This window comes from Hoplias malabaricus, chromosome X2 (genome assembly GCF_029633855.1).
Source record: "Hoplias malabaricus isolate fHopMal1 chromosome X2, fHopMal1.hap1, whole genome shotgun sequence".
In the NCBI taxonomy this organism is placed as follows: Eukaryota; Metazoa; Chordata; class Actinopteri; order Characiformes; family Erythrinidae; genus Hoplias; species Hoplias malabaricus.
Genome location: NC_089819.1, coordinates 5293371 through 5308122, shown reverse-complemented (window position 1 = coordinate 5308122; position 14752 = coordinate 5293371). Strand labels below are relative to the sequence as shown.

At 39.9% G+C, this 14752-nt stretch overlaps 1 protein-coding gene across 10 annotated transcripts in view; it reads left to right on the top strand.

Annotated features, from left to right (window-relative positions):
• The window catches only part of LOC136676432 (splicing regulator ARVCF-like), a 292709-nt gene extending 279597 nt beyond the window's left edge, over positions 1–13112 (top strand). For 7 of the 10 annotated variants that reach the window (XM_066653451.1, XM_066653446.1, XM_066653445.1 and 4 more), the window contains 5 exons: positions 269–356; positions 1676–1729; positions 3727–3818; positions 7198–7310; positions 9155–13112. In XM_066653451.1, coding sequence (XP_066509548.1) covers positions 269–356; positions 1676–1729; positions 3727–3818; positions 7198–7299 — 336 coding nt within the window. In that variant the 3' untranslated portion in view covers positions 7300–7310; positions 9155–13112. The remainder of the gene's footprint in view (positions 1–268; positions 357–1675; positions 1730–3726; positions 3819–7197; positions 7311–9154) is intronic. The other 3 variants (XM_066653447.1, XM_066653448.1, XM_066653449.1) reach the window with 3 other exon arrangements.
• Positions 13113–14752: the final 1640 nt, after the last annotated feature.

The following is a 14752-nucleotide window of genomic DNA, read 5'->3' as shown; positions in this document are numbered from 1 at the left end:
TAAAGCTTGTGTTTTCACTGCTTAATAGCCCTAGACAGCACCCCATTCTGTTGACAGTCCTTTTCTATGTAGATCTTACAAGCTGTATTTCTATAGCTGTGTCTACCATAGGTGCCTTTTCAATGAGCAGTATTTGTTAATTGTAAGTAGTGTCTTAAAATGTTTTGACATACAGCACTTCTGTGTCAACTTCATGCTATCTAAGAATATTGATTTGTTAAACCATCTCACTGTTTCTGTGCTGAATTTCTGCATTCTCCTCCTGCAGCCCACCGCTAGTGGAGCTCCCAAAGGCTCCAAGAGTGGAAAGCCAGGCTACGACGACACCACCCTGCCCCTCATGGAGAAGAACCAAGGTTAGTACAAGAAAACCAACTGAAATGTAACGTGAATACAAACAGTTCAGGAGTCACACCAGCGTCATGATTCCTTTGTTTCAAGTGCTAGAGAGAGAGTGTGTTTTTGTGTATGTATAGTTCCATAGATGTATCTCAGTAGACATTAGCAAGTACAGTCATAGATTATTTCCATCTTGGCAAGTGCATTGTCTGTTCTTCATAACCATTTATGATCATCACTGCCTCTCTCACGCCATCTTGTGTTTGACCTTTGGTGCTCCCACCACATCTCATCATTCAGAGTTAATCAAGGGTTTTAGTATGACATTAACACTGGAAATTGGAAAGAAATAGACATTTCTTGTTACAGGCAAGGCTGCAAGTAACTAGACCACCTCCCCTCCACCAGAATTAATCGCTGAAGTTATTGCTAAAATAAAAAGCAACTTGAGCTGCAAGCATCTCATTAAGAGAGGAGTCTTCAAGATGACAGCATGTTCAAATGTCAAATTCTTTTGTTATTGCTGTTTCACCGTACATTGCCAGTTCACAGACGATATATGTAGATGTATGATACGTCTAGCTGACATTCCCACTTCATCCTTCTCAATTTGTCAGAATTATATAGTGGTGTTCTGGATAGGCCTGGTCCTGGCCTGTAGTTTATTGTCAGTTAATTGATTTACAAGAGTAACAAGTACTAGTCACTGTAAAACCTCATTAACTTAAGTTCATTTACTGAGTATAGCACAACAAGGTAGTAGCATTCCCACACATGATCACTTTTTAACTTGTTGAGTTATGAGGTATCTTACATTTTTTGCATTTGGGTATTGATCTGAGCTGGTTGAACACGGTGCTGCAGTCAGTTATCACACTTGTGCAAAAGGCAAAAATTGATACATGTTACAATGTACATTTTAGGACCTCTGAAGATCCTGCATTCACTGAGTTAGGATCCTTCTTAGAATGACCAAAATAATTTTACAATAGGTACAGTACTGTGCACAGTTTTTTTTATTTTATTTTTTTTTATTCTAATATTAGAATAGGGGCAGCACGATGGCGCAGCAGGTAGTGTCGCAGTCACACGGTTTCAGGGACCTGGAGGTTATGGGTTGAAGTCCCGCTCCGGGTGAATGTCTGTGAGGAGTTTGGTGTGTTCTCCCATCCAATGCTAGGATTGTTACCTTGGGTGATTTGATATCTTACGCTGCCACAAGTGCTGCACCTAGGTCTAGGTCTACTTCTGAGTTTGTCTTTTGTAACAAAAGCACCACTATTAAACTAGTCATGTACTAAAGTGATGAAAGATACAGCCTTTGAATGCTTTGCAGGCGACAGAGGCTGTGGCAGTGGTGCTATGATACCTATGGATGAGCTTGGTCCAGGTAAGAGTGCGTTTTGCATGCCGTCCAAAGACCTAAACATCCGTGCTTTTTGTTTTGTTTTGTGGGAATGCAACTTTAAACTTTCTAACACGTTTTTACCATCTGTGAATTTTGCAATGGAAATGATCATTTGGTGATTGTTGCCAGAAAGGCAGCCTTCCAGCTATTTCACTAATCTGATGGAAAAAAAAATTTTTTTAACAGAATGCTTGCAGCCATGATTTTGGTTCTAATGCTGTCTGTGAAGTTCCTCTTTTGACACGGTGTTTGTGTCGAGCTCTGGGAATTTGCCTGTTTCTTCAGAATGCTGTCTGCCCACTCTCTGTCCAATGAACTGGTAGTAAATTGTTGTCCTTTGTTCGTAAGTCTCATGTGGAACATTGTGGTCTCTAGAGGCACTGAACCCCCTTATCTCCACACTATTAGTCTGCTTCCTGTCCTTGTGGCAGCAGAAGTGTGTTGAGATGAACTCTGGTGTAAAAGCACCAGTCACTGACCACTTTATTAGGACCACTGCTGACCAGATGCTATTTGGGCAGTGAGTCACCCACTTAGTGCTGACACTGCCATTGACAGAGTCAGTCAGGCAGTGAGATGACCATATATTTGGTGAGAGGGGGTGGCAACTATGTTCTAACAGCAAACATAAAGATACTTTATAAAAAGACAACTAACGATTGCCTTTATGGACAGATAATATTATTGCTTCCCATTTAAACCTTGGCCCTACACAACAAATAAAGAAATAACAATAAATGAAGTATAAAAACACTTTTGCTTGTCAGTTCCTGCTTCATATTTTCTTTTCTTACCAAGCTACAAAACAGAATCACTGTGTTGTAATGACATTAAAGCAACTAGTTTACCCCAGAAAACTCTTATTGAGATTTTAATTATTTTAAAACATGCACATTTACATTTTATCAACCAGAAATTATATATATATATATACTGGTATATATAACAGGTACTGAGACATACCCTAGTTTATGGGAACATGGAGTTATCCAGTTTCTATGGAAAAGCAAATATGTCATTTGGCAGGTTACACACAGTCACGCACAGCTTATGAGCTAGAAATATTCATAAACTAAGAATCAAACACAAATAAATGAGAGCTGTGGTGTTATCCACCACATAACATCAACTGTTCATAATTGTGGTGGAGGCAGAGGAATCTGTTTGTATTCCCTGTGAATTATAACACTGTGCAAAAGTCAGAGACCACGTTTCATCTGTCTGGGAAGTGATGGGTGTAAAAATAATTTGTACTAATCTAGTGGTTCCCAGGGTGGCACAGTAGTAGGTTTTAGGTCCAAAAAAGAGAGCTTGTCCAGGGAATAGAGGGTGATGTATGGTCACCCTAGTATATCAGACGCAGCCATGTTGATCGGGGTTTAACACACTGTCAATGTCCCCACTAGGTTAGGAGTGGTCCACCAGCTAAAAATAAATAGGTTGTGTGTATATGAGCAAGGTGAATCTACAAAGCAGGGTTTCTAATAAAGTGGCTGTAATTATTGTAAGCAGGTTTTCTGTAGGGTCCACATTAGCATTAGCGTCAGTAGCGCAGTGCTAGAAACTGCAGCAGAAAAGCCAGTCCCCAAAGGGCACATGCAGATGAGGAGTGCACTCATCAGCCTTTGCCTCTACACCCTTCCACCATGCTGCCTCACATCCCGCAATGCTTTTGGGGCTCTGGGCAAGCCTGACTGACAGTAATTGGACAGTGTGTGGGCCGGGAGAAGCTGGGGTGGTGGGCGAGAGGGAGACATTTAGATGGTAGCAAGAAGTAGAGGCAAAGGGATGCCTCGGAGCAGGGAGGTAATGAAATGTTCTGCTTCGGCACATCAACACTCACCCAAGTTTTATCAGAAGTGTCTTGCATGTGTCATGGCTCCTTTAGAAGATGCACGGAAAGCGACGCTTTATGTAATACTTTGTGTGTGACTCAAAACTAATGCAGTCTGTCTGCTCTTTCGCTCTCTCTTTCGCAGATGGCTATTCCACTATTGACCAAAGGGACAAAGACTGCAAATACAAAACCAGCGATGGTTCGTCAGACTTGACTGAGCGGGAGCCACTGAAGGTGAGAGTTGGGAAGACTTCTGTATTGACTAAATTTCCCCATTTAACTAAATGTATTTATGTAGTTGATCATCCAAGTGTCTGAGGTGTGCTTCTTCATTTTTGCCCTATGAGTTATAAGGCTAATGTCATTTTATCCTTTAACTGTCCTTTAGTTCAACTTAGAGTCAAGCTGCATTTACATATTGGCAATGAATACATTCCTCAAAACAGAGTTGCTATAAACAGTTACAGCAGGTGAAATTATTATTGGAATTACTGTGCCACCTCTCTCTATTTACAGAATGAAAGTAATAGCCTCCAAAATGCATGTATTTGAATATATAGAACATCTAGGTTGCTAGTTTGGGTCATGGATCATTCTCAGCACTGCAGTGACACTGACATGGTGGTGTGTGTTGCTCTGGTACAAGGGGATCAGACAGTACTGCTGGAGTTCTTAAACACTATGTACCCTCTCTATCCACTCTGTTAAACACACCTTTCTCATTGGTCCATCTTGTAAATGTAAAGTCAGAGACAGTAGCTCATCTGTTGCTTCACAGTTTTTGTTGGTCGTTCTCTAGTCCTTCATCAGTGGACACAAGACGCCGTTGGCTGGATATTTTTGGTTGGTGGACTATTCTCAGTCCAGCAGTGACACTGAGGACTTCAGTGTCACTCCAGACTCCAAACTCCAGCAGCACTGCTGTGTCTGATCCACTTATACCACCACGACATCAGTGTCACTGCAGCATTGAGAATGATCTACCACCCAAATTATACCTGCTCTGTGGGAGTCCTGACCATTGAAAAACAGGGTTAAAAAGGGCAAGCAAACTATGCAGATCAAGAGATCTGTATTTGAGTCTAATTGTAGAACTACAAAGTGCTCCTGTCTGACTAGTGGAGCTGTGAGAAATGACAATGCAGAAACAAGGAGGTGGTCATAATATTTTGACTGATTAAAATGATCATTTCTACTAATATGTCTCTTATTCCTAAACAGGATGGCAGGAGTTGGGCATAAATGGATAACTATTGTATAACATATCTTCCTTTTGATGATGGTTTTATGTTTCTAGGGAGACGTTGAGGATGCAACATTAATGTGAAATGCTCTGAAGTAGAGCTATGAAATGACAAATAAGGACACATTTTGTTGTATCACAATAATTGATAATTACTATATGTATAAGAAAATTATAGTTTAGTCATGTTACAGAAAGCAAGCATTAGTAATTTATCCCAGGAGCTCCTGGGTGGCTATAACCAAAGGTTGGTTTTAGAAGCATTGCTTAGCTTAGACATGAACAGTGTCAACCAGGACTAGGCTTAAAGGGCCAGAGAATAGAAACTGCACTATGTAACTTTTGGAGGAGGATAGGAAACCAGTCCCCCTCCTCCCTCTTACTTTCAGGTGAGTATTCTAAGGGGTCTTTAAGGTATAGCTATATTTGCTAGCTATAACAATCAATAACAGTTTTTTTGCTGTTACTAGTGAATGGCTAGACTTCTATGTGATGTTTAAAGTCATTAATTGTGACTGAATGTGAAGACCACCAGAGAATCCAGCTCCTGTCCTGTGCTTGACCTCACTCAAGTACTTGTGAACAAAATCACTATTCAAAATGGTTCTGAAAGCAGAGCTGCCTTCGAGGAAGAAATAATATACTTGGTTTTAGCAGCAAACTGGAGGGATGAATGTGATTGGTTAGCACACAATGGGTGGAGATTTTTAAATACTTTACCATAGTCCGGTAAAGCTCCATCCAGACCCCTGTGGTTTGTCCGCTCTCATCCCCACTAATTCCATCTTGCCTCTTTGAAGGCAGCGTTGCCTTCAGAAGCCTTGTGAGTAGAGATTTGGAAACATGAGCCTCAGGATTTCCTGCTGGGGATTGGATCAAAGATATTAAGTAGAAAAACATATAGTGTGTCCTTATTTCCATGCTATGGACGACGTGTGGAAGTGGTAGGAGGCATCGATTCTTGAATGTGTGAGCCTCTTTAGTGTTCGATTACATGGGCCTCAGTCATTCAGTGTTGTCCAGATGAGGGAATTGATTAACTGCCCTGCAGTTCAGCTGCTCAATAGCCACAGACCACGTTCATTATTGAAGACATCTGAATGAGCTCAAAAAGACCAAATAACTTATTTAAATGTCCTCCTGCATGTCTTCTGTCTCACCTCAATAGTGTTATTGTTCTCATAAAAGTAAATGACGTAATTGCTAAGGCTGAATAAAGATTAAAATCACAGTTCATTTCATTGGATTATTTGCACAAAATTCGGTTTTTCATCGACAAATTAGTGGACAGAATAAACTTCATCAGTATGCTAATTTGTTAACGTCTATATTACTTCTGTAACATTATTTGTATCATCACAGCTTCCAATTTTTATCACCCACGTCCAGTGAAAGCAACACCTTACAGCTGATGAGTGTATCATAAAGTCAGTGGTTGAACCCCCTCTCCAGCTTTCACAAAGATCATAATTAGTCTTATTAAGATTAAGTTCTGGGCGGCACGGTGGCGCAGCAGGTAGTGTCGCAGTCACACAGCTCCAGGGGCCTGGAGGTTGTGGGTTCGATTCCCGCTCCGGGTGACTGTCTGTGAGGAGTCGGTGTGTTCTCCCCGTGTCCGCGTGGGTTTCCTCCGGGTGCTCCGGTTTCCTCCCACAGTCCAAAAAAAAACACACGTTGCAGGTGGATTGGCGACTCGAAAGTGTCCGTAGGTGTGAGTGTGTGTGTGTCTGTGTTGCCCTGTGAAGGACTGGCGTCCCCTCCAGGGTGTATTCCCGCCTTGCGCCCGATGATTCCAGGTAGGCTCTGGACCCCCCGCGACCCTAAATTGGATAAGCGGTTACAGATAGTGGATGGAGATAATAATGGAAGTTTAAGTTCTGATCTATAGCTGTCCAATGTAGACTCAAAAAACCTATATGTGAATGGGAGTGCTACGATAAACATATATCAGCTTGGGCTACTACCAATGGCAAAGTTGTCAAATTAGGAGACGATATTACATGCTATTAACAGTCAATAAGTGTTACTTTTACCCCATGGTCACACAGCTGCTCCCCCTATTGTTTCGTTTGAAGCACTGCGCCCACCTTGCCAACCCTGCTTTCACAGGTTTGATGGTTTTTGCTAAAAGATTCTAACAGTTCTCTCCCTGTTCACCTGTTGTGATTTGCATGGATTCACTTTGGTTGTTTGTTGTTTTCCTCTGCCCCCCTTTTTTTCCCTCACTTTCCCCTTGTTTTCTTTCAATGCTTTCCTCTTCACGAGGACTAACTCTTGCAGCTTTGACCCTACCTTTGACTCTCTTTTATCAACATTTTATATATATTTTTTATTTTTTTTGCTGACCTCTAACCCTCCTGTTTGCTGCAGAATGATACGAATAGGAAGCACTACATTCGGAGCAACAGGCCGGCGATCAGTCTTGTGGACGCTTGCGATGTCAAGCCTCAGCCTGTTGACTCCTGGGTGTAAATGCATGCATGGTAGGTTCTGCTGTGTTCGGTTCTGTCTCTGTTGTTTGGGATTGTGATTATTTTTGTGACCCTCTCGCACACCTTGCTCCTTGTCTGCAATGCCTTTTTGCCATGCTTAACCCAGAGAACCATGGTCATTTCAAGACCAGTGCCATAAGTCTGTCTGCATTGAAGTATTATTTTGTTTTTTCTTAAAGGCACAATCTGTGAGGAAATCAATGGTGCTCCTTCACTACAGACATTGTCTGTGGGCATCCATAGCGTAACAGGAGTCTCTTAGTTAAAGGGAATTCCAGATTTTGGTCTAATGTACTTTTTTAAAGGTAGAAAAGTAAACGCAGGGTATTTTAGGGCAGTATAGTATCAAAGAAAACGTATTGGTGGTTTTGGAAAACTGGCTGTTTAGGATAGTAAACAAAATACTCCATTGGGTCCATAGAGTATTATACAATTAATCATTACACATCAATCCAATGTCTTTCCATTGGAGTGTGTATGTGGAAATGTAGAAAAATACCTGGAACCCCCTTAACAATGGTGCTGCCCTTTGCTTTTGTTTCCTGGCTGAGCAATCCTGCTTTGCAAACACTGTTTCATCACCCCCACCCCCTCCATCTCATCCTGCTTCATCCACTTTGGACCAGAGAAACCTTTGGTGTTCAGCTTCTGGGATTTATGGGATACGTGTCTCAGGGCTTATATTTGCCTCACGAGAAAAACATTCTGCGGCACTAACCAGAGCTTAATGTAGACTTAGGACCTCTAATGAGGAACCTATCTAGGTTTAACCCATAGTACGATAAGTTATTGCTGTAAAATATGTGCTTATTAACATTCATATCAGCTTCATAAAAGTCATCTATCTCCCATCTGCATTCTCCAAGATGCTGTAAATTGAATGTGGTTATTATTCTGTTGTGTTCATGCTAGAGCTGATTTAACATGATCACATATGAAAATACAGTTCATGCTATGCTTTTGTTTCAAAAAATCGTACACATGTACTGTTTGTTATATTTTCACATGGGATTTTAGTCAGTTTGTACACATCTCCCTGTAGTGTACTGGGCAAATGTTTGGACACAGAACTGAATGTAAAATTTTCTAAATCCTAACGTAACACATTGCTATGTTTTCTGGTACCGTCATTTCTAAGGCATTTGGTAAGTTGAGAGCCCACTTTAGACTAATGCTGCTGTAGCCTCAATTAACTGCACATTAGCTTTCGATTTTGTTTTTGTTTGAAATCATTTTCATTTTAGAGCTCACATAATTGAGGCTAAGATCTTTCAATTTGGGCTTTCTGAGAAAACCTGGAAAAATGAGATGCTTGTATGCTTATGCTGTACAAGTTGTTTGGTAACATTCTTTAATATGTACATTAACAGGCCTCCTGTCGCTCAAATAGTATTTAAGAGTTTCCTAACTATTTATTTTCTGACTTGAACACATGACTTTTGATCCCCATCATTCCACCATCCTCTCTCTTCTTCTTCTGTGTGGACTGGATGGTCATGCCTTCCCCCATAAGCTTAGTGTGATATGAGCCGATGTTGGTTAACACATTACACATGGGCAGTTAGTGTTCTCCTCAAAATATGGTGAGCCCATACAAAGTTGTGGAATGCAGAAGGACAACATTTCTGATTTATGTAATTTTATTTGCATGTTACCCCAGAGTTTCCATGTATTTTGTTATTTAATAAAGTGGAAAACAGCATAAAGTAAAAATTGCATAAGCGGTTATGTCCAAACCTTTGGCACGTATACTACACATGTAGAATTATAGATGTGTCTATTTTAAAGGGTATATCATGTGCCCCCTGTGATGCTTTTACTATGGTCCTCCTTAGGCTTAGCATCTGAGACGCCACAAAGGATTTTCCAAACACACAAAAACCACCACTGCCATTTTCTCTGCCATTCGCCGGGTGACGAGGCTTCATCAGCAGACGTTTATGAAACAAACAGAGAAGGAAACAAGAAAAAAATAAAAAGCACCATGCAGAAACTTTCATTCAGCAGCCAAAACTTGTGAGCTGTTGCCTGGAAACGGCAAGAAAAAAAAAACAGCAACAAAGAAACTTCTTCTGTTTCTCCCACATTGTACATTCCCACTGGGCGAAGAGAACCCTGACAGTGCCACTGCAACTCGGACAGATCACAGAGTCTCTGGTGTTTGCCATCACTGATGGACGGCTAGACTAACTGAGAGATGGACGGAAAGAAGAATGTGTACAGCAAGAAACAAGAAGGTGATGTGAAGGACATGGAAGTGTACTGGAAAGAAAATGTTGTCAGATGTTTGACTGTTTTTGTTTATATTTGTTTTCAATTAATTTCTCTTTTGTTTTCAGATTTTTTTTTTTTTTTGAGGTGCAGTGTATTATTATTTTTTTCGTTTGCTTCGCTTTTTTTTTTCGTTTTGAGGCATGTTGTTTTTGTGTAATTTCCGAGAAAGTTGATTGGTTGTGATTTTTTTGTTTGAAGGGACTAAGAGTATCCAAGTGTGTTTCACCAGCATTCGGCAGCATCCAGCATATCATCACTGTCCATAATAATAATAATAACAATAACAATAATATCATTTCCAAGTTTCTCCAAAAACTTTACAGGAGAAGCTAATAATGTCCCTCATTTTTAATGAAATTCAGAGATTTTGAAGCATTTCTATTAGTCTGTTCATGCTGATATTTTAACACAGGGTGAAGGGCAGCAGGTGGTTCAAATAATGAAGGGAAATAAAAATGAACACATTTTGGACTGAATTGATATTAACTATACTGTGATCATGTGTCCTAGGGGGTTTTAGCCAATTTGGTTTTGCATTGTGGCAGAGTGCTGGATTAATCCGAGTTTTTCTGTCATTACAAAAGAGTGAGGAAACCTGCTGGATTCCACTTAATTTCCTGATGTGTGGATGACTGCTGGATTATTCATGTTTGGTTTGCGTTAAGGAATGAAATGGAAGAAAGTAAGTTAATGTGGGATTGTGTGAAGGAAGGGTCTTTTTAGTGGTGTCTCTCAAGCAGAGAGAAATCTTAAAGCATTTTCTATTTTTTGGCTTTCTAAATGTATATTAGAATCATGAAACAGATAAAAGAGGAAAAAAGAAAGAAAGAAACAAACAAATGCAATATAAAAATCTCTAACGCTGTATATTCATTGCTAAGTGTGTATCCATAAACAATTTGGGGGATCGCATGCAATGGATAATACATTGCCTTGTTGTTAAAATAAAAAAAAATAAATAAAATAATTAATTCATTCATTAAAAAAGAAAGAAAGAGAGATACTAAATTTAATGGTGTGTACCAGAGGCTGCAAAATTTTGCTCACCATCTATTTATAGTCTATATTTTCAAAAAATTAAAAAAAAATGTAGAAAAAAGACTTTTATCTTTACACATTTCATAAACACAAAACCTGGTTATTTGCCAAATGGATTCATGAGGCAGTCAGTGTTGACTAATGTTTGAAAGGTTTTAAGATGTGTGAGCACAACTTTAAACCACTGGAGAATTGGGCAGAGACTAAGAAGAGCCTACACCTTGTCCTAACAGCACTACAGCGTCCAGATCCACACCATGCTATAAAGCCTGCAAGGTGTCTACATTAAAACACATTTAAACAAACTATAAATGCAGATAAAGTTGAATTTTTTTTTACATTTTTATCAATTTAGATGCTTTAAGCCACAACCAAAGTGATCATGCAACAACAACTGTGACAGTACTCCCCTTCTGATGTGGTAGTGTTGATTGGGATTTTAACACAACAGGTTGTGACTTACCTTCAGTGCCAATCTTAAAATCATCTTTGACTGGTTTAACTGTTTCATAGAATAGCTTCTGGTAAAATATTATTCTATTGGAGCATGGATATGATGTGAGGTGACACAGGGTGTCCATCAAATGTGGTGCACTCAGAAGGCCTTTACTCACCAAGCTCAAAAGTTTTTTTGGACACTGGTACATTTTTCAAACCATGTGTAACTAATGAACTGTATTTTCAAAACCTTTAAATTTACACTGGCCACAGAACCCTTTCAACCCAACCTTGTTGTCTCTGCCATTTGCAGTGTATAACCCAGCCTTTTGCCTATACACCAGAACTTTTTGACTTGCGTCAGAGAGATTAGAATCTCCACGCTTAGACACAAATGTTTTTAGCATCTCCACAATCAACATGAACTGGATTATGCACATTGAAGTTACATGTGAGATTCTGTACCTGAATTGAAAAATGAAAGTAGTCCACCCAGTGCTAATGTTTGTGAATTTTGTATAAAGCAAAGGAAGACATTTTGCACTAGAGACATGAATGATATGGTGGAATTCCAAAATGTCATGTCCAAATGTTGCATATTTTGTGTTGTTTGGTATGAGATGGCCTTGACTCTTGCAATTGGACTATCTTCAGTGATTATATGGAATGATTTCAGTTTTTCATTATCACTCACGCTCGTCGCTGTTAGGACACTGTGTTGGAACTCATTTACATTTGGATTAAAAACATGACATCACCCGAACTTGTTGTGGTCACAGGCACAGCTGCATTTCTGACGTGTTTTTATTTATATCGTAGCGAGCATGACGAAACGTAAAGATTCCGATTGTATTCTGTCTCTCTGTGGTGTAACTGGACTGCAAGACATTTCCATGATGTTAAGGGAATTGGTGGAACGTCCAAGACAGAAACATGGAATTCAGTGGACCCTGTTATGCAGTGGACTCTTCAGAGAGATACAGACGTTACAAGCGATGGAAAACCTGCCACAAAAGATGACCCTAGGAACATTGTTGGGTGTGTGGTCGTATTTGTCCGCAGCATGCACCTGCTGTACCTTCCGAGTTCTCTTGTCATTTGACTCTTTACGCTTGCAGTCTTCTATATTTTCCATCTGTCGTTTTTTTTCTTCATAGTGTTATAACAAAGATTTCTAACAATGAGAAGTAACTGTAGCTTTGTGTATTAACTTTAATTTTGGAAGATGAAATATATTCTATATTCCCCTGTTGTGTCAAGAGCATCTCGTTCGTGTCCATGGATCCCACTCGTGTGTCTGTCTGTCCTTGACTGCCTTTTTCGCAGTACACACACCAAAGGATTTTGGTATTGTACAGTAATATTGATGAGGTTGGATCCACGAGCGCAAATGTGTGTTGGCTTGTATATTTATAGAAAACAGAAGTTGGGGGGTGGGAGGGAAGGGGGCTATATGGAATCAAGAGAGAGACTCACCTTTGTAGATATCACACGGATCCTAAGCGTCCGGAAAACAAAATACCAGAAAAATACAGTAAATGTACAACTTGGTAGCAAACGTGTTTGTAACTATCATATGTGCCTTAACCCTTCTCTGTGTTAGATTGAGAAAAAAAATACAAAAAACAAATAACTGTGTTTTATATTCAGCTCTTTGTTGTTCCCTTTTACCCTCTTACAGGCCCCTCCCCTTTCCTTCTTGTGCCCTTCTCGTTCCTCCTCCTCCTCCTTGCCCCCCCACTCCCTCCATGTCTTCAGTGTAGTCTTAGACTGGTGGTGGGTGTTGCCTTGTATTTACATTGTATTATATACTTTAAAAGATTAGACGCCATTCAGAGGGTTGGGGTGTCGTAGAGGAGAGAGCTGCTAGAGCTTTGGTTAGTGCTCGGGAATGACGCCAATTTGACAGAATGTATTATGTTCAATTTTACTAATACCCAGAGAGGAGGTCTGCACTTGTTAGAATCCAACATAAAAAAGAAGGAAAAAAAAACAAATACAGATTTGTAGAGTATCACTTTGGTGTGTTTTCAATAAACCATGCCTGGAAAAATGGTCTGTGTTGAAGTTATTCATTCCTTCATTAATTCACTGTCTGTAAGAGCTTCATATATTAATATCACCCCCATAGGTCCTTCACCATAGGAGTTGTTATCCTCAAAACAAATTTGTTTCCAACCACACAAACCTGTGTTAATTATGACCAAAGAAGTTTAAATTCTCATCACCACATAGTTTCTATATATATATATATATGTGTGTGTGTGTCTAGAAATAAGCAGGGACTGCCTGTGTGTTTTTCACATGTGTGCAGTATGTGCTTCATTGCATTCGCCCCTACAGGCTTCAAGTTCCCTGCTGTTGGTTTCTGAGAAGTCCCCAGATTGTGTATTGTGGTCTTCTTGGTTTCTACTGGTATCTAAAAATACTTCCATATCTTTTTGTATCCCTCTCCAGCTTTATGTGTGTGGAGCTGATACAATGAGTGGACAGGGAGTGTAGAAACAAGGAGGTGACTAAAATATTATGACTGAACATGTAACCACAACATTTCTGAACCAGTCCCACTGCAGACATTACACACTAGTGAAATCTGTCAGATGCAGAGACATTCAGCATGAAAATTCAAAGTAAAACCAACAAACAAAAAAACAACTGATATTGTATCTCAAAATGGTGAATTATAATTTCTCATAATTATGACTTAAGAAGGGTGGCACGGTGGCGCAGCAGGTAGTGTCGCAGTCACAGCTCCAGAGACCTGGAGGTTGTGGGTTCGATTCCCGCTCCGGGTGACTGTCTGTGAGGAGTTGGTGTGTTCTCCCCGTGTCCGCGTGGGTTTCCTCCGGGTGCTCCCACAGTCCAAAAACACACGTAGGTGGATTGGTGACTCAAAAGTGTCCGTAGGTGTGAGTGAATGTGTGTCTGTGTTGCCCTGTGAAGGACTGGCGCCCCCTCCAGGGTGTATTCCTGCCTTGCGCCCAATGATTCCAGGTGGGCTCTGGACCCACCGTGACCCTGAATTGGATAAGGGTTACAGATAATGAATGAATGAATGACTTAAGAATCTCAACTCTTCCTTTCTTGCTTTTTCCTTTTTCTGTCTTTCTTTCTTTCACAATGTTTAGTCGTCATTCATTCATTCGTTGTCTGTAACCACTTCATTTCCATTTCAGGGTCGCGGTGGGTCCGGAGCCTCCCCAGGATTCTTTCACAATGTTACATGTTTAAAATATAATATAAAGCCTTTTAATCCTCTGACACACATTACATCATGGAGAATACTGTTTGTAATAATAATGATATAATTATCCTGTGATAGATTAGTGCACTGTTCAGGGTGGGTTCTTGTCTAGCATCTAATGATTCTGTGTATGCTCTGGACCCAGAGTGATCTTGAACAGGACAAAGCAGATAATAACTGAATGAATGATATAATAATGTCTCAATATGGGTTTGCCTGGTGAAACTCTCACTCAGCTGAATGGGGCTAGCTTCTTAACAGTATAATCCCTTTTTTATGTAATTTAAGCTATTTGAAAATGTACTAAATATGCTAAGATTGTCCACAATCCATAATGTGGATATTAAATCATCTGATATGCATTACACTACATTACATATACATTCTTCATGCAGTTTTATTCAAGACATAATCTAATAAGAACTTGATTATGCAGGAA